This window comes from Sorex fumeus, unplaced genomic scaffold (genome assembly GCF_029834395.1).
Source record: "Sorex fumeus unplaced genomic scaffold, SorFum_2.1 ptg000015l, whole genome shotgun sequence".
Taxonomy (NCBI): Eukaryota; Metazoa; Chordata; class Mammalia; order Eulipotyphla; family Soricidae; genus Sorex; species Sorex fumeus.
Window position 1 is genome coordinate 15,903,068 of NW_026606072.1, and position 23,533 is coordinate 15,926,600.

The 23,533-nt window shown below is 38.5% G+C and overlaps 1 protein-coding gene across 1 annotated transcript; it reads right to left on the minus strand.

The window, feature by feature from the left end:
- Positions 1-1,196: 1,196 nt before the first annotated feature.
- Positions 1,197-1,696, minus strand: GAPT (GRB2 binding adaptor protein, transmembrane). Its single transcript, XM_056111996.1, has one exon. The coding sequence runs from the start codon at positions 1,694-1,696 to the stop codon at positions 1,238-1,240; it is 459 nt and encodes a 152-aa protein (XP_055967971.1). The 3' UTR covers positions 1,197-1,237.
- Between the last annotated feature and the right edge of the window lie 21,837 nt (positions 1,697-23,533).

Consider the following 23,533-nt stretch of genomic DNA (forward strand, 5'->3'; position numbering starts at 1 on the left):
TCCCCCATCCCTCTTTAATGTCCTTCTGTTGGCAACACTTAATATGGGTATGCCTGGTAAAGGGAAAATATAATTTGCAGAGTTCTAGCCCCCAGAAATTTAAAACTACATTATTCAAGGGTTAAGAGAAACATTGCTGGGTTTAGAGAAAACATTGTTTAATAATAAATATTGCATTTACTTGTTTGTTTATGGTCGTATTTTTTATTGCACAGTACCTGCCTTACTTATTTTGTAATACTATTTTACCCATATTCAGATGAACAATACAATAAAATTAGGTACTCAAAAATATTCCTTGGATGAATGAATTTACTAGATTTTTCTCAACACTACTTAGCAAGATGTACAACTTATTTCTTGTTACTTGATCAGTATTGAGTTTCTCAAATGATGGTCTAGGCATTGAGTTAAAATATGAACCAGAAGCATGTCAGAACTGTTTAGCAAGAAATGTAAGGCATTTTCACATGAAATTAAGTCATAAAATGCCACAGAAAACATTCATATACTTAAATGACACAGTAATTAACCAGAGAGCAAATTTATAAAGGGAAAATATATCTGGAACGATACGAAAGATTTACAGACAAAGTTACCATAGGAAGTATGAGAGGGGACAGACAAACTAAGCCATGGGAAGAAGGATTTTGGATAGATTTAGAGATGATTCTAATGCAACTAGAAAGGTGAGTAATTTAGCTGAAGTGATTGGAAAGTAAATTGGAATTAACTGTGAAAAATTGTAAATTCTGTCTGAAGTCAGAATTATGAGTTTTTTAAAGAAGATGTTTTAGGAAAATTTGTTTATAATAATAAAAATAATGGTTTTAAGCAAAGGAGTGACATTGACTTTTGGGAATACTTTCTGAATATCAATCTGTAAGAATCATGGAGAAATCATTGAGTAGGTAGAAACTGGAGTTTGAAAGATTAGTTTGGTAATGTGACAATAACCCTGAGTCAGAAAAAGATGATGGAGATAGAAAGAAGATAAAAGAAGATAAAGGAGATAAAAGAAGATAGATCACTATAACATAAAGTAGGTTTACTACAGAGACATGAGGCCTGCCCAAATTTAATAGATTGTAAAACACAGAGAATACAACCTATCTTCAAAAGGGTGAAGATAGCAGTCCTTTGAGTTTTATCAAGGTAACTTGAGTAATATGATATTAGTACAATAAGGAGCCAGCGACTATTTCCCATTAGACAATTAACTCCAGTATTAGGCACATTAATATTTATCAGGAAGTATATAAATGTCTTCGTCTTGGCAGTCTTCAGAAGCACCAGACTTCAGGGAGTTACTATAACCAAATGGTGGCTCATTTCCATAGATGTGCTCCTCAAAATTAGCCTGCTGAGAGTTCTCATAAAGCCTATCATCCGTTCCTTCTTCAGTTTTAAAAGGGCCCATCTTCAAATTTTCATAGCATACGTCTATCTTTGTCTCTCCACCAGCGAATACGTAGTCTTCAGTTTGAACTGATGGTTTCTGCCTTTGGTGAGTATTCTGGGAAGTAGAAGAGAGTTTTCTGCTTCTTCCTATTTGCAAAATACTTGGAAGGGAGAATTTTCTTGTATTGGGGCGTTTCCAGTGCCAAGAGCATCCAATTACACACATCACCAACAATAAAAAAAGAGAAATTCCTATATAAATGGTCACTGAAGTGTTTTCATAGCTTTTTATCATTTTTAGCACAAACAGTGTTATTGAGTGATATATTCCTTAATGAATTCAGAACAGATCAATGAAATTCCCTGTATAATATGGTTCAAAGTTATTTTGAGTTTTTTTTTTTACATATTTATTTTTCAACAGTTAAAAGATCATCTGGCAAAGTCCTGATGCAATTAGAGGCGAGATTGGGTAGGTTTAGTTTTGGGAGGTGGAGGGGGTTCTCACTTTCTTTGAATGTGACACTTCTTACTAAACAGTCTTCGAAGGATAATTGTACTGTCTCAGGGTGATGTTATTTAATTCCACTTCCTTTTCAACTGTTGAATCACAAAATGAAGCAGCAGTGGGTTAGTAGAGGATTAAAACAGAGTAGAAAACAAAGCAGTATGGAAGACAAAAAAGACTGAATGATCTGCCATCCAGACACCTGCTTTAAATGGAAAACATTTTACTTTATACATATTGTATGCCATAACACAAATTTTCTTTCCTACAAAATTCTTCTAATACACTAAGCAAAAAATATAGGAGAAAAGGGCCCAATATATACATGTATAAATATTTATATTGTCTAGCTCTCTTCTGTAAAGATTTCCAAATTCTATTTTGGACATCTTATCAGAACATCTTTTTATGATATCTCATTATCTCATTCCTACTCTGGACAAACTTGCAGGCTATCGAATATAGCCTGCCCACAGGGCAGAGTCTGGCAAATTCCCCGTGGCACGCCAAATATGCCAAATACCAGTAACAATGATGGGTCTCATTCTCCTAAAGAGCCTTGAATATAATCTCAGGGCTAGGATGAAAGAGACGTTACTGGGGCCTGCTCGAGCCAATCGACGAATAACAGGATGATGAAATGAAATGAAATTTTGGAATGGTCAGAGACCATGTCTTTCCCTTAGTCACTCCTTCTACTGTGTTTTCATATTTTAGTGAATCATTCTCTATTATACTATGATAATGCAAATTACATGGAGTTGGGTGTCTTCTTACTAGCTAAATGGTGGTCAGGAATTAGGTGTTTTCATCTTTGTATTTCTGGACAATAACATAATACCCCGCACAGGAAATGTACTAAGTCAATCAATATTTGCTGGCTAAATTATAAATTAAACAATATTTCAAGCCTCGGGATTGAACTGCTTAAGTCAATAGTTTAAAACTCAAGACGACTTCTAAAGGATATAATTTATACCTGAAAGGAGAGGATATTGACATAATAAAATATCTAAAAGTAAAATATGTAAAGCAAAATTTGAAAGATTTCCTATCATTATTCTTACTACTCCCAGCTCATAACTTTCATTCAGTTAAGATAATTTTATGTTTTCTGTAACAATACTTCAAAATGAAAAAGAGAGGGGAAATAAAAATATTAAGCTAGACACAATATTCCACTATGATTTTATCAATAAAACACTACTGTGGTTTGAGCCTAGACATGAAGAGTTACATGCAATATTATTTTGTTATTATGTTTAATCCAATTGAGATATAACCGACATGTGGTATTGCATCACTTCAAAGTAAATAATATAATGTTTAATATGTATAGACTAAAATGATTTGAGTTAACAATTTTTTATGAGAATTTTTCACATCTTAGCACCTTTTACAAATAGTATACAGCATTGTCAATAGTAGATGAACGGTTAAGAGAAACTTGGTTAAGAGACATTTGGGCAAGAAAATATATAGTATCAAACAACGTAAAGCCTTTGGTCTTGGATTACAAATCTTGGGTTAAAAAAGCAGTGGGAGTTAGGGAAAGAAAGGGTAGAATGAAGATCAGAGGCAACATTGAGACAGCAGTGGTGGCAGGTCATGGAACCTTTGGTGGTAGTCTCTGGTGTAATAACTTCAATACCATAAACCTTAACAGTACTGGAAACATAGATCATCAGCTATAATTCAAACATTTTAAAGGATGCTTTCAGTCAGTTTCTAGATATTTTTATATACATGATCTTATTTCTACATACCTTACCTCATTTAATCCTCGGCTGCCTTATGAAGTATATCCTATGGTACTATTCATTTTCTAAATTAAAAATTAAAGAATTTAAGAGATTAAATACTTCTTTAACATCTAAGAAGTGATTGAATTATGAATCAAATAAAATTTGTCTCACAACATTATTCTTACCTTAACTTTTGTAAATGTATTTCAAACGTATCTATCACACAATTTTATAGAAATGTTTGTTCTGTGAAGCTTGAGGAGAATTATACTTTATTTATCTGTACCTTACCATCATCAGTACCAAAAATATATTATCAAATTTGTTAAATATTTTTAATAAATTAAACTGGAATTAGGATAACAATAGTGACAATAATCTCTTCCCCAATTAAAAAAATATTAAGGTGTGTCTGCTTTCACTAAATATTCCTGTAGTATAGTAAACCTTTTATTTGTTCAAAGCAACAATACATCATTGCAATTTTTAATTGAAAAAATATTTACTATGACATGCATTTAATGTATAAACTTACTGAATATAAACACCCCTGACATAGACATATGTTAATAATTTGGGACTTTGGTAAGGACCGTTCTGTACAAGGCCAGATAGAATGCTCATGTTCAAGAAAGTTTAGCAAATGACTCTATTAGAATCCCATTTCATTTCTGAAGCAGAAATGAACTAATTATATGAAAGAAATTTTATGGGATTATTTAAGCAATTATTTTTCAGCATGTTTTGAATTAAATTTCAATTAAAATTAATAAGCTATTTTAAAAATTGCAGGGCTTGCGATTGAAGTGGAGTTGATTATTGTTCCCTGGGGATAATAAATTGTGCTCTCAGTTTCCAAGAGAATTTACTTTTACTATCTCTGCTGTTATCTGTAACATATGTGTTCCAGTATATTCAAAATGTTAAAACTTTCAATAAGAAATACTCACTGACGTAAAGACAATGTTTTTATAGAAAAATAAATGCACCCTTCTTTCTCAAACAACAAGAAAGACCTTATGAGACATAAAAAATGAACTACCAAATGAAAATCTTTTATCAAACAACAGTTCTTCAAACACAATTTAATATATAATCAAGTTTCACTTTGTCAATTTGGAAAAGGCTGCTTATATTTTGGAACATAAATCACAATTGCTATAGATTACATAGGAATAACTAGTTGTCTTAAAACAACAAATTGTTGTCAAACTTCTAGAATTTTCCAAGTCAGATATGCCCTTATATTTTAAGATAATAACAAAACACACATAAGTGTGAACATAAATTTGTGAGCATCTGTCCTGTAAAGGACATCAGCATCACCCAGTTAATAAATTGTATCTTATACTCTATTGTCACCAAAAAGCTATGTCTGAAATAAGAAAGTCTTTGACTACTAAAAATAAAATTAATCTTTCTCATAGGTTTTCTTTTTATTATCAATATACCTTAAATCAGATTCTTACCTTGAAATTGGTATGCCAAGCCTTCCTTTGTTATTTTGACTACGCTTTCAATCTGATTTACTTTAAAAATTCTTGCTCTTTTTTCAGTTTGGTCAATTACTCCCCTGACCCCGTTCTTTCAGGTCTTTCATAATTGCAATGTCTGTTAACTCTATCTAAAGGACATTCTTATCAGATATACCAGAATTTAGATAAATGATTCAAGTTTTTGAATAAGGAAGTGAGTCTTTACATCTTCATTGAGCAATATTTCTCCAATGATAACAAAACTGATGTATGATTTCTAGTTCATGCTCTCTTTTTCAAACTTTTGGGGTTTTAGGGCTGCACCCAGTGGTAGTCAGGAGCTTCTGCCAGTTCTGTGCTCCTGGAACATGATGGTGCCAGAGATCAAATTACAGTCAGCTGCATGAGAGGTTTTAACCCTTATATTATTTCTCTAGCCTCTAGAAGGTTTTTCACTTGGTAATAGTTGAGGTCCCTACGTTAAAATAAATAAAACTCATTTTGTTTTCATTTCAATAACGTTAAAGGGTATTTTAATGATGCATAGGTCTATTTATTTGCTCTGTTGATTTGTTTGCCTATATAACTTCAAGAATGTTCATCATTTCATGTACCATGACATAATGCCCCACATTGTATCTATAATATTAAATTTGTTCTCCAAATTTGTCCAGAAGATGTAACTATACTTTTTTTTTTTAATGTAGGACTATTGCTATTTATTCAGTCATTGATTAGGCTGGTTGAATTGGGCATGAACTCCACCTTACTATTTTTTTTTCTTTTTATAAATTTATTTACTTAATCATCCTGAGAGCAGTTACAAAGCTTTTGGGTTTAGGTCTCAGTCATACAATGATGAAACACTTGTCCCTTCACCAGTGAACATTTTCCACCACCAAAATCCCCAGTTTACCCCCTATCCCACACCCTTCCCATTCCTGTGGAGCAGATAATTTCCACATTACTCTCTCTCTACTTTAATTACATTCAATATTTCGATACAAGACCCACTATTATTATTTGGGATTTTACTCCAACACTCAGATCTGCCAAAAAAGCGATCGTAGACAATTTGTTTTCTATTGCTGATTATGAATAGCATATGATGTTTTGTGGCCACAGCAGTGGCCACATGATTTTGGAATTCTGAAATTTTAATAATTAAATCTGGAGGGATTTCTGCCCAAACCTGCTGGGTTCTGAGATTTGTTCCTGAGTCTCTGGGATCATGGCCGTTAAGCAGCTTGATCAGGAACCAGAGAAGCCATTCTTGGCTGGCAACCTAGGGTCTTGTTGGGGCAGGGAGGAAAGGGCCTGTTCCACCCCCATCCCTTGAGGCCCCACATGTCACATCACTGCAGGCCCAAACCTGACTGTCAAATGGCCTCTGGAGGATGGCGGCCACCGAGCCACCAGGGGAACAGGCCAAGGCACAAAACCTATTCCCACATAGGGTGGCCCGGCATCGTTAACCTACTGTGTGGACTACAAGTATTTCTGCTTAAAGCCACTGGGTTCCGAGCTTTGTTTCTGAGTCTCTGGGATCATGGCCTTTAAGCAGTTTGATCAGGAATCAGAGAGGCCTTGCCTCCAATTATATGGCTGAGCCGAAGGTGGTTTGTGGGTGTGTCTCCCACATACCTAACTTTTGGCCCTTTACTTTCTTGGTAAACTTGGCCTCAAGTTGTTGGGGTCTGGTCAAAGGCACAGAAGCAATTTTGGGGTATCTAGAAGTCTGAAAATACCATCAGGTGTAACTATACTTTTAAATTGATAACATAGAATTTAACTAAGAATATATATACACATGAATTTGGAAGTTACATAACCATATATAGCATTTATATGAATATATGCACATGCACACATAATTTTGAATATATATGTCCATATATTTACGTTTGAGGTCATCATCTGGTGATGCACAGGGGTAACTCAAGGCTCTGTGCTTAGGGATTACTCCTAGAAGGCCTCAGGGGACCAAATATGTGATGGCAAAGGATAAAAACCCAAATCATCTGTGGACCAGGCCAGCTGCCTACCTGCTGTAGTCTCTCTGGTCCCTCCCCAAGAATATTTTTAATTGCAACTAGTTCTGGGATATTTCTAGTAAGACTTTCCTCAGGGCAATTTGGGAACTGCCTCTTTGAGATTCATGGACATTCAGCTTATTAATTGCTGTGAAAAAATCTAACAAGCAAACAAACAAAACAAAATATGAGCATCAGTTTAACTTAATTTACTAATAGTAGCCAGAAAAATTCTGAGCACTTATAGTGTGTTCTAAAGTCTTTATGCGTTATTCATTAAATCCTGTCAACCTGATGGTTGAAGACTTCTAGCCATCATTTTTTTACAGGAGAGAAAGTGGAAGCTGAGTGCAAGTAATTGCTCCTTCAATATGGTCAGCCTATACGCAACTGAATACGAAGGGTGTGGAGAGATAATACAGGAGTCATAGTGCTTGCCTTGAGTGTGACTGACTCTCATTCAATCTGTGGCACAGCATATTATCCTGTGAGCACTTCCTAGAGTGATCCCTGAGTATGGAGTCAGGAATAAGCCCTGAGCATCCCCAGATGCGGCTCCAAAATCCAAACTAGCAAACAATTAAGATGAATTAAACCATGTACTAGCTATCTTGCCAGGTGGAATAACACGTTTCTATACAGAAGTGCTTAATTTATCACACAGAATTCCCTGTGCAACAGTAAATGGAAAATGCTGAATTAGACTATGAAATGACAAGGGAATGAAAAATATGACTTTTAAATTGTGTGAGAACTTTTTCCTATCACAGAGGATTAATTCGGAATGTAAGTCAATCGGTTTAAAAGAGCGCTAATGAAATACCAAATAGGAATCAGTCAACAATGCCCATATAAATTGGGCGCTGAAGTTGTGCCAGGAGCTGTGCTAGCCAGTGGGTATGCAACAATGAATCTGTGTGTTGTACCTAAAAACCTACAGTAAGAAGCTGCCATCTTAGTAAATCCCCTCAGATCCAGGTGACTAGGGCTAAGAGAGACATAGTTCTGCAGAGTAGAGTAGGGGTCAGAAAAGATCCATGTAGCTGAGGGTAATAAGAAAAAGGAAGATTCATTTTCCTAATTAATAACACGTTCACACCCACAATCTACAAGTAATTTAGTAAAAACAGTATATATGTATACATTATATTCTAGAAGTCAGAACAAATGGATGCTTATAAAGATTTAACTTTCAAACTTAGAAAAATGATTTATCACTAGTTTGGAAAATTAAAGAATATTTCTTGACCCTCTTCTCTAGTTAAAAAGAAATGACAGATATTTTCATTCTCTGAGTTCATATGAGAAATTCCATGTGTATATTCAAAATATATATCCAGTTTACTGTTGTCATTTGTATGGATCAGATATTATGTCTTTTTTTTTACTTTTTATTAGTGAAACACCATGAGGTACAGTTGTAGACTTACAAATTTTTGTCCTTGGGTTTCAGTTATACAATGATTGAGTATCCATCCCTCCACCAGTGCCCATTTTCCACCACCATGGATCCCAGTATCCCTCCCACACCCATCCCCCCAATCCCACCCTGCCTCTGTGGCAGGGCATTCCCTTTTGTTCTCTCTCTCCTTTTGAATGTTGTGGTCTGCAAAAAAGGCATTGAGTGGCAATCATGCTCGGTCCATAGTCTACTTTCAACATGCATCTCCCATCCTGGGAGGATCCTCCCAATACCCTTTATTTGGTGCTCCCTTCTCTATCTGAGCTGCCCTTTCCCCTAGAATGCCCGGCTGGCCTCTAAGCCATGGAGTAATCCTCCTGGTACTGATCTCGGATGTTCTTGGGTATTAATCTCATATTTTGTTACTTTATGTCCCCCAGATGAATGCAATCTTTTGATGTCTATCCCTCTCTTTCTAACTCATTTCGCTTAGCATGATACTTTCCATGTTGTACCACTTGTATGTAAATTTCATGACTTCATCTTTTCTAATAGCTACATAGTACTCCATTGTGTAGATGTATGAAAGTTTCTTTAACCAGTCATCTGTTCTTGGGCATACAGGTTTCTTCCAGTTTCTGGCTATTGTAAAGAGTGCTGCAATGAACAAACAATTGCAGATGTCACTTCGGCTATACATTTTTGCCTCTCTGGGATATATTCCCAGGAGTGGTATTGCTGGGTCAAATGGGAGCTCAATTTCTAATTTTTGGAGAACCCTCCTTACTGTTTTCCAAAAGGGCTGAACCAGTTGGCATTCCCACCAGCAGTGAAGGAGGGTCCCTTTCTTACCACATCCGTACCAGCATCGGTTGCTTTTGTTCTTTTGGATGTGGGCCAGTCTCTGAGGTGTGAGATGGTATCTCATTGTGGTTTTGATCTGCATCTCCATGATGATTAATGATGTAGAGCATTTTCTCGTGTGCTTTTTTGCCATTCAGATTTCTTTGAGAAAGTTTCTGTTCATTTCATTGTATCATTTTTTGATAGGGTTGGATGTTCTCTTCTTGTGGAATTCAACCAGTACTTTATATCAGATTTATGTCTTGAGTTGTATGTTTTCCTGCTTCCCTATCTTTGACTTGGCAAGAGACATTTTTGCCTTCTCATAATTCTCTTTTTAATAATTAGATATAATTTTCTTTTCCTGCTTTTCCTTTTCCTTTGTGTTTCGGGTAGCCATAGATTCTAGAGGCAGTCTATTTTTCTTGGGTGTAATTTGGATTGGAGGTTTAAGAAATTGAGGAATGAGAGATTGCACAAACCCTGAAGGCAGATAGGGTTTGGGTTATTATTAAAATATGCTGTGTTGGGGCTGGAGAGATAGCACAGTGGGTAGGGCGTTTGCCTTGCACGCAGCCAACCCGGGTTCAGTTCCCAGCATCCCATATGGTCCCCTGAGCACCGCCAGGAGTAACTCCTGAGTGCAGAGCCAGGAGTAACCCCTGTGCATCGCCAGGTGTGACCCAAAAAGCAAAAAAAAATGCTGTGTTAATGTTTTTTTAATTTAGGCATTGTGATTTACAACATTGTTAAAATAGGGTTTCAGGCATACAATGTCCAAATTGTCTATACACTAATATCTCAAGTTTCCCACACACCCCTCACTACCATGTCATGTCAAACTTAGTTCTGGAGGTCAACTCTCAGGAACTCTCAGGTCAACTCTCATTGGCCAATTGTTATTCCCATGTATATTTTCTTTTTACCCACATATCAGAGAGATCATTCTTTTTTTCTTCCTTCCTCTCTCAATAATTTACACATTACCCTCCAATTCCATATATAGAAAAGAATTTATTTTAAATCCATTTAAAAAATATTAAGACAAGTAGTATTACATTCATCAAGCTTTCCATTTGATATTTGATCCTTTATTCTGGAGAGAGAGTACATTGGGTAATACTCCTGTCTTGCATGCAACTGAGATAGGTCTGTGTGTTAGGCATCCCACATGGTCCCCTCAGACCACCAAGAATGATCCCTCAGTGCAGACTCAGGGGTATACCCTGAGAACAACAGGGCATGATCTCCTCACTCACGCCCCCAAAAAATTCAGCCCATTTTGCAGATTGCTTATTAATTAAAAATAATTTTGGAATAAATGATAAGATAGCACTTTTAACAGTTATAAAATGGGATAATTGATTTAGTTTTTGTTCTTTCAGATAACAATCTTCTTTGATAAACAGGTTAACTAATTTGGGTAGAGAAATACATAACCAAATGGTAGGCAGATTTTGAGTTGGATGAGTCATAAATTTCTTTGTAGCTTTCTGAATCTGCAGGTGGATATCACTGATGGAAAGAAATAAGGGAGATATTAATGAACCTTGAGCTTCCACCCAGTCAAAGTGGGGTGTGGGGGTTCTACTTTTCTATGATTAAGGACTTGTGTTGATACAATTTGTCTTAAGGAATATATTGCTACAAAATATTCAACCTAAAAACATATTGACATAAAACAATGGTACCAAAAATAAATAGTTCTGGCATCCTGGGCAAGTATTATAGATTCTAAATCTTGTTTTCTTGTCTGTAAGGTAAAAATGGATTGGGTGATCCCAGGACTGTTCCAAATTCTGCCAAGAACAAATTAATAATGTGAAAATATTCATTATGTACAAAAGAGGTCCTTTATATAGGTTATCAAGGTAAATATACACTTCCTCTTAGCCCAACTCCCTTTTTTTCATCATAAGTATTTCTTAATTGTTACACAGATCAGATAACAGGACTTGAAGTTGCTTCAGCTTCAGTTAAACAACAGTGCTTCTCCTTTATCCACTCTTTCCTCTTTTCTTCCTTCAGATTGAAATAAATTATCTTTAAGAAACTTAGTCATTAATAAATGTGAAAATAGTGGAAGAAATTTTATTTCATGAAAAAATTGAAACCTCATAATTATCATTCCTATGGAAGATTGGAAGATATAACATTCATCTTAGATTGTTTATACAATTTCATGACTCAGATAATTGATATTTCAAAAATTATTTTACTCATTTGAAGTGAAAAGAACTATAAACTAAGATTAAAAATAGAGGCCAAATGAGTCATAGTTTGAGTCTGACAACATTTCCAGTAAATGTTGAGAAGCACGATTACTATTACTATTTCAAATCTATCAGGGAACATAGAGGAGCTAACACAACTGAAGATAGTACTATTCTAAGCCCTTTGTTTTAAGCTTCTGCCTGATCTCAGTTGTACACTGATTCTGAATATAGAATTAGGGCAGGTAGACAATATTACCTGTCTTAGATTTGCTTTCTTTCTAAAAACATCATGGCAACCTATGAAACTATTTCTAGAAGGCATGGTAAAGGGTGAGAAAAACAAATACTAACAGAGTTAGTGGGGCAGAGGACTAGTCTACAAGTGTCACGTTAACATGTGTCCCCTTTTCTCTCTGTGGAAATATACTTTAGAATCCCGTTAATCTTCAGATGAACACTGGACATTTACCCAGAATTTGAAGGCATTCGGTGGGAGACATCAATGGTTAATGCTGCCAGTAAGTAGGGCGATTCTTCAATTACACCTGTTTCACTGAAAACTGTTTTCTGTGCTTCCCTACAAACTGCACCAACTTTTCTTCAATTGCATTAACAGTACATTTTTTCTCTTTTTTCCTCTAAATATAATATATATCACTATGATGTGTAATTTTTATTAGTTGATTACCAGATTTTTATTTTATTTTATTTTTTGTGTTTGGGTCACACCTAGTGGTGCTTAGGGTTTACTCCTGGCTCTACACTCAGAGATCACTCCTGATAGGCTCCAGGTGCCCACATTTGCCCTGCCTGCTGTATCATTTCTCTGGCCCCAATTTATCAAAGTTTTAAAACTATCTCTGACTTTTCTTAAAAATATATCCCGATCTCTAATATTAACTATTTAGGCCAGTCATTATTTTATGTGAGGCTTCAATTTCCTCAACTACAAAATAAATTTTAACTGGTTAATTGCTCTTAAGCCTAGTTCATCGGCAAAATATCCTGAAGAGCTTTTAAAAATAATGATCCATGAATTTCATGTCACAAAAATTAAAGCAAAGCTTTTGAGGGTGCAATGTACATTATCAGCTTTGTAGTTTTTTGGGTACTGAAAAATCTCCAGCACGCTATGATGGCCTGGATTTTTAATTAATCCTCTATTTTAGAATTATGTGTCTATGCTCTATGATCTTAAGTAAACTATTTAACTCCTTTCTTCAGCATTTTTTCACCAAAAAGGAAATTTTATATCACAAGCAAAAATATTCTGCAAAATGCTCAGTTTCATCAGAGAAGTATGTTAACAAAAACAGGAGATTTCATGCTAGTTAAAATGACACTTAATATTTACATCAAGAAAGATAGGAGGTCTGAGTTTGATCCTTGGCACTGAATGATTCCCCGAGCATCCTGGGAGCAACCTGTAAGCACAGCACTAGGAGTAGCCCCGGAGCACTGTTGGATGTAGCCTAAAAGCGAAACAAAAAATGCATACTGATGGCACTCTTGAAACTGTATTCCACTATTCTTGAATACTCTTTATATATATTCACTTCTTATTTAAAAACATAGGGACAGACATTATTCATTAGTTGGGGGTGAGAAAAAAGACAAAAATATGAATTAATTAACCTTTTTTGAGCTTGTTAATTATCAATCTTGTTAATTATAATTGTTAATTATAATTGTTAATTACCAACATGGCTGACCCCAGTTCAATTCCTCTGCCCCTCTCGGAGAGCCCGGCAAGCTACCAAGAGTATCTTGCCCACATGGCAAAGCCTGGCAAGCCACCCGTGATGTATTCGATATGCCAAACACAGTAACAACAAAATCTCCAATGGAGACGTTACTGGGCCCGCTCGAACAAATCAACGAACAACGGGAGGGCCTTTACTTTACTTTACTTATGTATCAATAATACAGAAAAATTCATATATCTTTAGCCAGAGCTTCAATAAAAAACTCAGACCCTATGTGTCTTGAATCTAGAGCTGGTGGCTTAAACTTCCGTAAGACTACAAACTGTCTCCTTCTCTTTAGTTATGTAACCGAATTCCTGTGAGATTGTAATAATTTGTTTTATTACAACTGTAAAGTCAAACCTCTATAGCGGAATATCTGACCTAAGTTAAAGATGGAGGCCCTGACAGTGAGGAGTTGGTAGTTTTGGAGAGTAGGGAAAGCACTCTAGCTTTGATTTTAACTAAGTATAAGGTTTTGGGGTAAGTAATGGAGGTGTAATAAAAATGTGAGTTTGAGAATTAAAATGCAAAATCATGGAGGCCATGATTAAGATTCATTCCTCTGTATTATTCATGAAAGAGAGTGAGGTGCTTAAAATAGGGCCTCAGTAAGGTGACCCTTGTGACTATTCCGGAGAATGATGGAAATGAAGTCCTGCTTAACTCAGACTGGGCTTAGAAAGCTGTTCCAAATGGAATCGTCCCACTTTTCTTTCTATTTGAGGACACACTTTTATTTCAGAACACATCACATCTCTTGTCTGAATAACATTATTATTCATTCTAGCCTAGTAATACTGTAACACAAAGCTGATGGAGTGATCACTGTATAACTGTATCACTGTCATCCCGTTTTTCATTGATTTTCTTGGAGCAGGCACCAGTAACATCTTCTTCGTCCTAGCCCTGAGATTTTAGAAAGTGCCACACTTGAGGCTCTTTCAGGGTCAGGGGAATGAGACCCATCATTGTTACTGGGTTTTGGCATATTGGATATACCATGGGAAGTTTGCCAGAATCTGCTGTGTGGGCAGGATACTCTTGTAGCCTGCCGGGTTCTCCAAGAGTAATAACTAGATAATAAGAGGTCATGCAGCCACATTCGCTTCTGGTCACTGGGTTTTATAGTCTCTGGGTCTTGGCCATTGATGGGATAACACGACGTAAGGTGTAATGCCTACATACTGGAAGATGGGGGATCTGGGTGGGGGAGGCCCAGTCCTGATCCGAGCAGGCTTGAGGATCTCAGCCCTGGGTCCCACATACCTGGGTTCCTCTGTTGATTCCTTCATGAGTGAGGCTTGCCCAAACGTGTGGAGAGTGGTCTTAAGCATGGCAGTGTCTGGTTCCGGAGGTTTTCAGTTGCCAGGGCTCTGCTCGGGCTGAGGAGGGACAGTCAACCTGCACCTCTCCAAGGGGCCAAGGTGAAGACAGTCAGACGTGGGGGCAGGAGATTCAGGAGTGATGTTTATTAAATAACAGTAACATACCATATTTCCCTGCTTAGATCTTATAGGGGTCATGAGTAGAGGACTTGCCTTGCATAGGTAATATTCAATTCCACATGGTTTGGAATTCTCGCCACATGGTTTCACAAGCACTACTGGTAATGATCTCTAAGCACTGAGTGGGAAATAACCTCAGAGCGCTGCTGTAAAAATAATTCTTTTTCTTTTACTTGGTCATTCAAGCCTGCACCTAGGGACGCCAGGTGTAAAAAGCCCCATTCCATCTCGGGCTGTGAAAATCTCCCTCTCAGGCTGTATAAGTCCCTCACTCGTGCGGGGGTTACATGTGAAAGGAGTTCGCAGGCTCTCTGGGAGACTCTCTCTCGCTGCCTGCATTGGGTGCTCTCGAGCGGCTTCTCCACCTGGGAAGGCTGTTGCCTTGGACAGATGAAGGAAGAATAAGGGCCAAGCTGGTTGCTGATTGGTTGCTGTTTATTCAATCTCTCGCCTCTCCCAGCTCTCTCCAACCCTCTGTCTGTCTCAAAAAGCACAATTCTTTCTTCCCACTATATCCATCTCCTCTCTCTCTGCTGTCTCTCTAGTTCTGTAACTGTGTCTCCTTCAATCCATCAATCCATCCATCCGACCAACAATCCAATCCAACAATTCCTTTCTCCAATCATCTCCCCTTCTCTCCTCAGCCACTCTTTTTATTCTCTCACCACACCTTCCCAACCATGCCTCCCCACAGGAAGTGCGATCAAAAATGTTTTTCCAGACTTCCCAACCACCTGCAGCTCACAAGGGCAAAACAGCCTTTAGGTGTGTTTCTCCTCTCCTTAGATCTGCAACTTAATTAGCATCTTTAATTCTCCTAATATTTACCATTCTGTATGAACACTTTTAGGCTTGTAGGGTGACTCTCCTGGGGACATCTTACCACAGACTCAGACTACAGTGTTCAGGCCAGATCAATCATTCCTAACCCCAGCAGGGTCCAAATCTAGTTATTACTTTTGGATCATGACAGAATTTGTCTATGACCAAGCTCTTAACTTATAGTTAATCATTAGGGCACTTTGGCCAGGCCCATTTTGATGCCGGGGTAGCTCAAAGCTCACTGCTTGTCCTGGGTCCATCCAATCCCTCATCGGGACCCTGCTTTTGAGGATCTAGGAAGTAAGGGCAACTGAGGCTTTAGTCTAGAGAGCAGATGTCCAAGAGGTATATTATTTGGGGTCAATCAACTCCCAAGCCACAGACTTGTCTTTTTAACTGTCTTCCTGTATCCATACAAAAAGCAATTGCTTTATACAAAAAGCAATAACTAAACATGCAAAGGACATTAAGGAGAAGAGAAAGACAATATTTACAAGTCCGAGTCTGATAGGAGACAAAGGTAATTGACAGGTTGGGGAACAATCAACTAACACAATCTCCCAGCGGCCAAGGCAAACCAACAGTTATCCTACACACTGCTAGGCGTGGTCTCAAAATAAAAAGCAAACAAAAAAGTAACTTGAATGGCACCCTGTATTCATAGAACTTAATCTCAAACATCACTGTGGGTGATAAGGCCTTTCATAATCTGACTCCTGCTCTTGCAATAATCTCCTACACCCTACCCTCTCATTATCTAAACCACAGACCCATTTGCTTCTGTTTTGTCCTTTAACTCATCCATTTTTCCCCCTGCTTTGTGACCTTACATTGGTGCTTCATTTAACAGTGTTCTCTAATATCTTCCAATGCATTCAGCCCATTCTTGTCCCTTCTTATACTCTCCCTCTCTCCCACCACCCTGCTTTATTTTCATAATGTGTTTTAGTGTCTAATAATTCCATGTATGTTTTATACTCATATCCTCCACCTGCAAAGCCAATTTTATAGACCTTGACTTTCTTGTTCACTGCTCTAGTTCTGTTCATGTTTGCCACATCATATGGACTGGGTTGAATATGTGTTGACTGAATAAATGAAAGAGGGATTATTTTTTGGAGAATAATGGGTCAAAACAAATATTTTTGGAATTAAAATATATACACATGAAACATTCTTGTTGTTACTGTGTTTGGCATATCGAATACTCTCGGTAGCTTGCCGGGCTCTCCGAGAGGGGCGGAAGAATCGAACTCGGGTTGGCCATGTTGGCCACTTGTCAGGCAAACGCCCTACCGCTGTGCTATCGCTCCAGCCCAGCAATAGCACAGTGGGTAGGGCGTTCGCCTTACAAGCGGCCAAAATGGCCGACCCGAGTTCGATTCCTCCGCCCCTCTCGGAGAGCCCGGCAAGCTACCGAGAGTATTCGATATGCCAGACACAGTAACAACAAAGTCTCCAATGGAGACGTTACTGGGCCCGCTCGAGCAAATCGACGATCAATGGGAGGGCCTTTACCTTTACCTTTACACATGAAACATATACACAATGGGAAACAGGCACATGCTCATATACTACAGATAAAGCAAGACTCTCTTGTGAGATGAAACTCTCAGAGGTGGTCAGGCAGTGACGTGAGAACATGCAACTTGCTGTCAGGCAGCTGAGGGTCTAGAGTCAGACACTCACGGCTAGTCTAAGACAAGGTCAAAGTTGAGTGATTATTAGGATTTTCTGCTTATAAGTCATGACTTTTCAAGGTGCAATGAGGAGCAGTTCTGTGGAATAAGAGGCAGTACATTGTCAAGATAAGCCAAGTGCAGGAAAATATCAGGATCAAATTCACTAGGTTATTCCTCTCTTAGACTTAAAAAGAATGCCAAGTTTTGGAATTTTCCTATAAAACCCAAGTATTTCTAACATAGAATCCAAAAACCACATTTCTTGTTATCCAGTGGAGTTGAGAGTTCTTTTTTCACACAGAACCATGTGCAGTGATGTTAATAGCATCCCCCCTACCCCCAATTACTAAAACTTTAAAGAAACCAGTGCATAAATTGTGGAACATCTACACAATGGAATATTATTCAGTGGTAAAAAGAACTATAAACCAGCAAGCCATAAATGCATATAGGAAACTTAAATGCCTATGACTAGGTGAGAAAGAAGCCAGTTTGAAAAGCAGCATCATGTATAATTTCAACTGTATAGCATTCTAGAAAATGCAAACTATGAAGCTGGTTTCAAAGATCAGTAGATTTCAGGGGTTTGACGTTGGAAGAGGAGGAGCAGAGAATTTTTTTATTGAATCACCGTAAGCTACAGTTACAAACTTTTATGTTTGAGTTACAATCACACAATGATAAAACACCCATCCTTCCACCAGTGCACATTCCCCACTACCAATGTCCCCAGTATACCCCCGCTTTCTCACCCTCACCCTACCTCCATGGCAGACAATTTCCCCCGTACTCTCTCTCTACATTTGGGCACTATGGTTTGAAATACAGATACTGAGAGGCTATCATGTTTGGTTCTTTATCTACTTTCAACACATGTTTCCCATCCCGATAGATCCCTCCAACCATCATTGTCTTAGTGATCCCTTCTCTATTTGAGCTGCCTTATCCCCCAGCTCATGAGGCAGGCTTCCAACTATGGAGCACTCTTCCTGGCCCTTGTGTTTACTGCCCTTGGTTGTTAGTTTCACGTTATGTCATTTTATAGTTCACACCTGAGTACAGTCCTTCTATGTCTGTCCCTCTCTTTCTGACTCATTTCACTTAGCATAATACTCTCCATGTCTATTCACTTATAAGGAAATTTCATGACTTCATCTCTCAGAGAGAATTTTTTTTTTTAACTTCATAAAGAAAATTGTTATATTTCACAGTGGAGTTGTTACGTCTTTGAGGGTTTATTAAGCTGTTGGCTGCTTTTTTTTTTTTATTAGTGAAGCACCATGAGGTACAGTTGTAGATTTACAAATCTTTGCGCTTGAGTTTCGGTCATACAATGATCAAATACCCATCCCTCCACCAGTGCCCATTTCCCCCCACCCCCCTCCCACCCTGCCTCTGTGGCAGGGCATTCCCCTTTGTTCTCTCAGAGAGAATTTTTATGGCAGTAAAAATACTATAGATGATGCTGTAACCATGAAAAGATGTTTTTATGTGGTTTTCAAATTCACAGAATGTACAACACTAAAAGTCAACAGTGAAATGCAAATGCTTACAGTGAATGATGGAATTTGAGTGTGTGTGTGTGTGTGTGTGTGTGTGTGTGTGTGTGTGTGTGTTGGGGAGATATTTCTGCACTTTCCTTTATTTATATTTATAACTTTTTGTTCAATATTTATGAGATATACCATTACAAAGCTGTTCCTGATTGGGTTTCAATCATACGACGATCCAACACTACCCTCCCACCACTGTACATTTCCCACCTCCAGTGCCTTCTGTTTCCCTTCCACCATACCCACACCCCCCACCTCCCACCTGGCTGCCTCTGTGGCAGACACTTTTCTCCTTTTTTCTCTCTCTTTTGTGCATTATGGTGTGCAATACAGATACTAAGAGGTTATCGTGTTTGTTCAGGGCATTCAGTAACTTTATCAAGAAGTTAAGACTGAAATAGCTTTTTTAACTTGGAGGCAGCTTTGAGGTATGGACATGACTGCTGAGGCTTCCAGAAAGACAGGGAGGTAGCTCATTCTCACCCAGAGGAAGCCTAGAGATTTCAGTCACAAACTCCCCATACACAAACTTTCTTTCTTTCTTTCTTTCTTTCTTTCTTTCTTTCTTTCTTTCTTTCTTTCTTCCTTCCTTCCTTCCTTCCTTCCTTCCTTCCTTCCTTCCTTCCTTCCTTTCTTTCTTTCTTTCTTTCTTTCTTTCTTTCTTTCTTTCTTCTTCCTTTTGGGTACACCTGGTGATGCTCAGTGGTTACTCCTGGCTCTGCACTCAGAAATCACTCCTGGCAATGCTTGGGGGACCATATGGGACGCTGGGAATCAAATCCGGGTTGGCCGCATGCAAGGCAAACAGCACACCCGCTGTGTTTTTGCTCCAGCCCCAACCACACACAAATTTTCAGCAGATCCAGAGATGGTGGAGTCTGGCCAAGGGTATGGTGGTGATTTTGGGTTGTGGGAGCAAGCAGCTTCTGGGGGCTCTGCTTGGGTGGGCACCAAGCTGACCGGTCCCCTCCTCCAATTTTCTCCAGTTTGTTCTGTCTTGCGCTGGTCCGAGATTAACAGCAGCTTTTGATGTCTTTCATGATTTATTTATGGTTCTCTGAAGTAAGGCCTATAAATGAGCTTGTATAACTGAGCTGGAGGTGGTTTGTGGGTATGGCTTCACATACCTAACTTTTAATTTCTTGGGAAAGTTGGTCCGGAGTTGTTGGGTTGTGGCTAGAGGCACAGCAGCAATTTGGGGGTATCAAGAAACCTGAAGGCACCATCAGGCTGCTGATGCACTTGCCCCATGGATACAGGTTGACTTGCTGGCAGCACCACACTCCTTGTACTTTTCCTTTAATTTTTCTGAAACACTAAATGTGCTCTTAAAAACAAAACCTTAATTAAAAAGATATAAATTAAATGAAACAGTATACAGTATTTGAAATCAAAATGTTATTGATGCTTACGTACATACAAAAAATTAATTATTTTAATGTGTCCTTAGGTCAGACTTTATTGGATATGTATAGATTCAGTTGGAATAATTTTTTGTTTGCAGAGCAGAGAATCAGAAATCAAACCAACACACATGAACTTACTGACCTACGTAATTCAAGAAGCTATCGATTAAATTTTATTGGCAACAAAACTATCTGGTGGTACATGGATATATGTGGATAAATGCTGAATTAGTTTTCATACCTTCGTATAGGCCATAAAATAAATTAAAACAAATGTGAAGATAATGGATTCAGAGATTCAAGAAATGCCATCAATACTGACCTCTCCTTTTGGTTGAATCCCTTTTTGCCCTTTCCCAGGTGAGAATCTCTGCAACATGGAGAATGATTAATCAGTCATTAATTCAGCTAACTGAACAATTCCAGAAGCTCCAGAACTGACCGTTGACTAGAGCCAGGTTTCAAGTCAGTCTTAGAAAAACCACTTATCTAGAAGTCTGTGGTGTTCAGATGAGTGAGGGAAGACTCACATGCTAACAAACGAGACTAACATGCCATGGTTTGCCAAAGGATACATTGATATTCTGACTAAAAAGAGAGGAATATGTAAGCTGGGCAAAAGAAACCTAAGATATTACTTCAGTTTCTCAGGAATAGTTAAAGTAACTAAGATAATGTAAACAGGTCCTCCCAGAGGTAGCTATTTGCTGTTTGTTGTTTCTCAAATTCTACTGAGATGCTATAGCAGATTTGCTATTAATAAGTCCTTGAAAAGCATTAACATTATCCTTTTGGTTAGAAAGGTAATAGATTTGTGATTTTGTCAATAAAACTAATACTAATCCTTTCTGCTGTGACAAAGATTCCTTAGCCAAACTCGAATCAGTTCTTTCTTGATTAGGCTTCAACATTGGCCAATAAAGATTATACCAAACACTAACATAGTATCTAACCACTCCTTTTTTGATGACATGTCTAGGTGACTCTTTCGTGTTTGTTTGGGTTTTTGCGGGTCATAACGGGCAGTGCTCAGGGGTTACTTACCTGGCTCTGAATTCAGGCCCTACTCACTGCACTACTATGCCGGCCCCAAAACGACTCTTTTAAAAGTACCTTCTTGAGAAAACTTAATGCAGCCAGAATAATTGATTGCTTGTTCCAGCCAGCACACGCAGCTAAGGTCCCTTTACACTCAGTTTCTGAAGGAGGGTAGGTGGGAGCCTAACTTTTAATAATCTCTAGTCAACAATCCCAGATGGGTTTCAACATCTGACCAGACCCACCCCTTCCAAGTTTTTCTAACTTTTCACTTTTCTGAGTCAGATGAGTACTCAGTCTGTACTCCCTAACCACCTTATTCTCCAGAAACCTTCCCAGTGACCTGTGTATAAAAAGAAATTGAGTTCATATTGCACTCCTTTTACACTGAAATAGTTACAAACTAAAATCTGCAATTTCAACTTTACCTGGTGCCTATCTATACCTTTCCTGAATAACTGTATCACTAATAATCAGGAAAAAAAATTATTAGAGGTGAAGGATAAGTATGTGTCAGGACAATGAATAAAAACCTGGAGACGACTGCCCTCTGTTGGTTAAAAAAAACTTCATTTGGCAATGAGCTCTTTTCTCTCATGGCCTAATTCTGACACACTTGTGAGGTTTTCACTTTTATAGACACCACTACATTGCAACAGAACATTAGAAACTACCATCCTCAGGTCTGGAATGAATCAGTAGAAAACTATTTCTTTAACAGAAAAAAATACTCTTGGCAAAAGTAAACAATAAAACAATTCTCTCAGACAACATGAATCAATTTATCACTAGAGAGTGTCTGCTCAGTTTGTAAACTTGAATTTTGAAAGCTAATCTTTCTTGGTATTGGCAGAATAGGGAAAAGGAAGTGGGAACTTCTGCTTCTGCTTAGACAAAGGAGGTCCTACGACACAACAGAAATGAAAGGACAAGCAGAAGGACAGAACTGTGGGGCACCAAGTACCCAGGACCTCAGTATGGAGGCAAAAATTCACTCAATGTTGAGGCCGGAAGCTCTGACTGGATTCTGAACTTTGGAAATTTGGGTCTTCATGTGGTTGCAGTTGAAGTTTTCCTCCCAGAGTTGCCAGGCCTTCAGAGAGGTGGGAAGCCTCAAAGTCTCAGCCTCAGGCTAAATTTTCCCTGTCCCAGTGGAGGGGATCATTTTGGTTGTGTTGTTTTGTGAACCAAGCAAGGATTGCTCCCTAGACATCAAGGCCACACGAATCTCTGGGGCCTTGGGAAGTTTCCTTCAGGGAGTAGAGAAGGATCCAAGTAGCTTTAAAGGCAGGCTCTGTGGTTACTGACCCAGTGATGACAGCAGACAGAGGAGTCTGACAGAGCTGGAAGGAACAGTCTCCATCTTCTGTCCAATCACTGAGAGATAGCTGCAACCATCAGTCTTAGATGGCAAAATGCTACCCAGTGGCCCAGGACCTGGAAAGAGGGGGGCGGGAGGAGAGAGGAAAGCTTGGAAGGCTGAGGGAACAGATCCACTTTACCAGAAACTCAGCCAAGTCTTTCTCCAAGTATTCACCCATAACTGCAAACCTGTGATGAACCCTAGCAGAGATGGATACTGAGCTCAGACAGAGAACTGGTCTGGTCATTAGAGGAGCAAGAAAAGCCAAAGAATTAGTATGTAGGCTGGCCCTGGGCAGTAATTAAAGGACATCTCAACAAGCAGGCCTTTTAGAATGACCCCCATCCAGCTTCAATCCACAGGCATAATGAATAAGAAAGAAATCTTTTCAGAAATAAACCTGTGTGACATGAAAATGAGGAAATCTACCAATTATTTTAAAATGACTGTTATGGAGGGAATATATAAAATACATAATATGCATAGTAACAAAGAGACTATAAAACCCAGAACAGTGCAGTCTCCGGCCTCTGCGGCGGGATGTCCTCACCGGGGCCTCTTGGAGGAGGGCGGGTTGAGTTTCCCTCCCTGCCCCAAGCAGAGCCCCGGCAGCTGAAGACCTCTGAAACCCAGTCACAGCATGCTTAAGACCACTATCCAAACATTCAGTCGAGCCTCACGCATGAAGGATCCGGCAGAGGAATCCAGTTGTGCGGGACCCGGGGCTTAGATCTCCAAGCCTGCTCAGATCGGGTTCTCCTCAACCCAGATCCCCCATCTTATTATCTAGTTC

Coding starts and splice junctions, on each gene's coding strand:
- GAPT (XM_056111996.1), bottom strand. CDS start 1,696: ATGATAAAAAGCTATGAAAACACTTCAGTGACCATTTATATAGGAATT.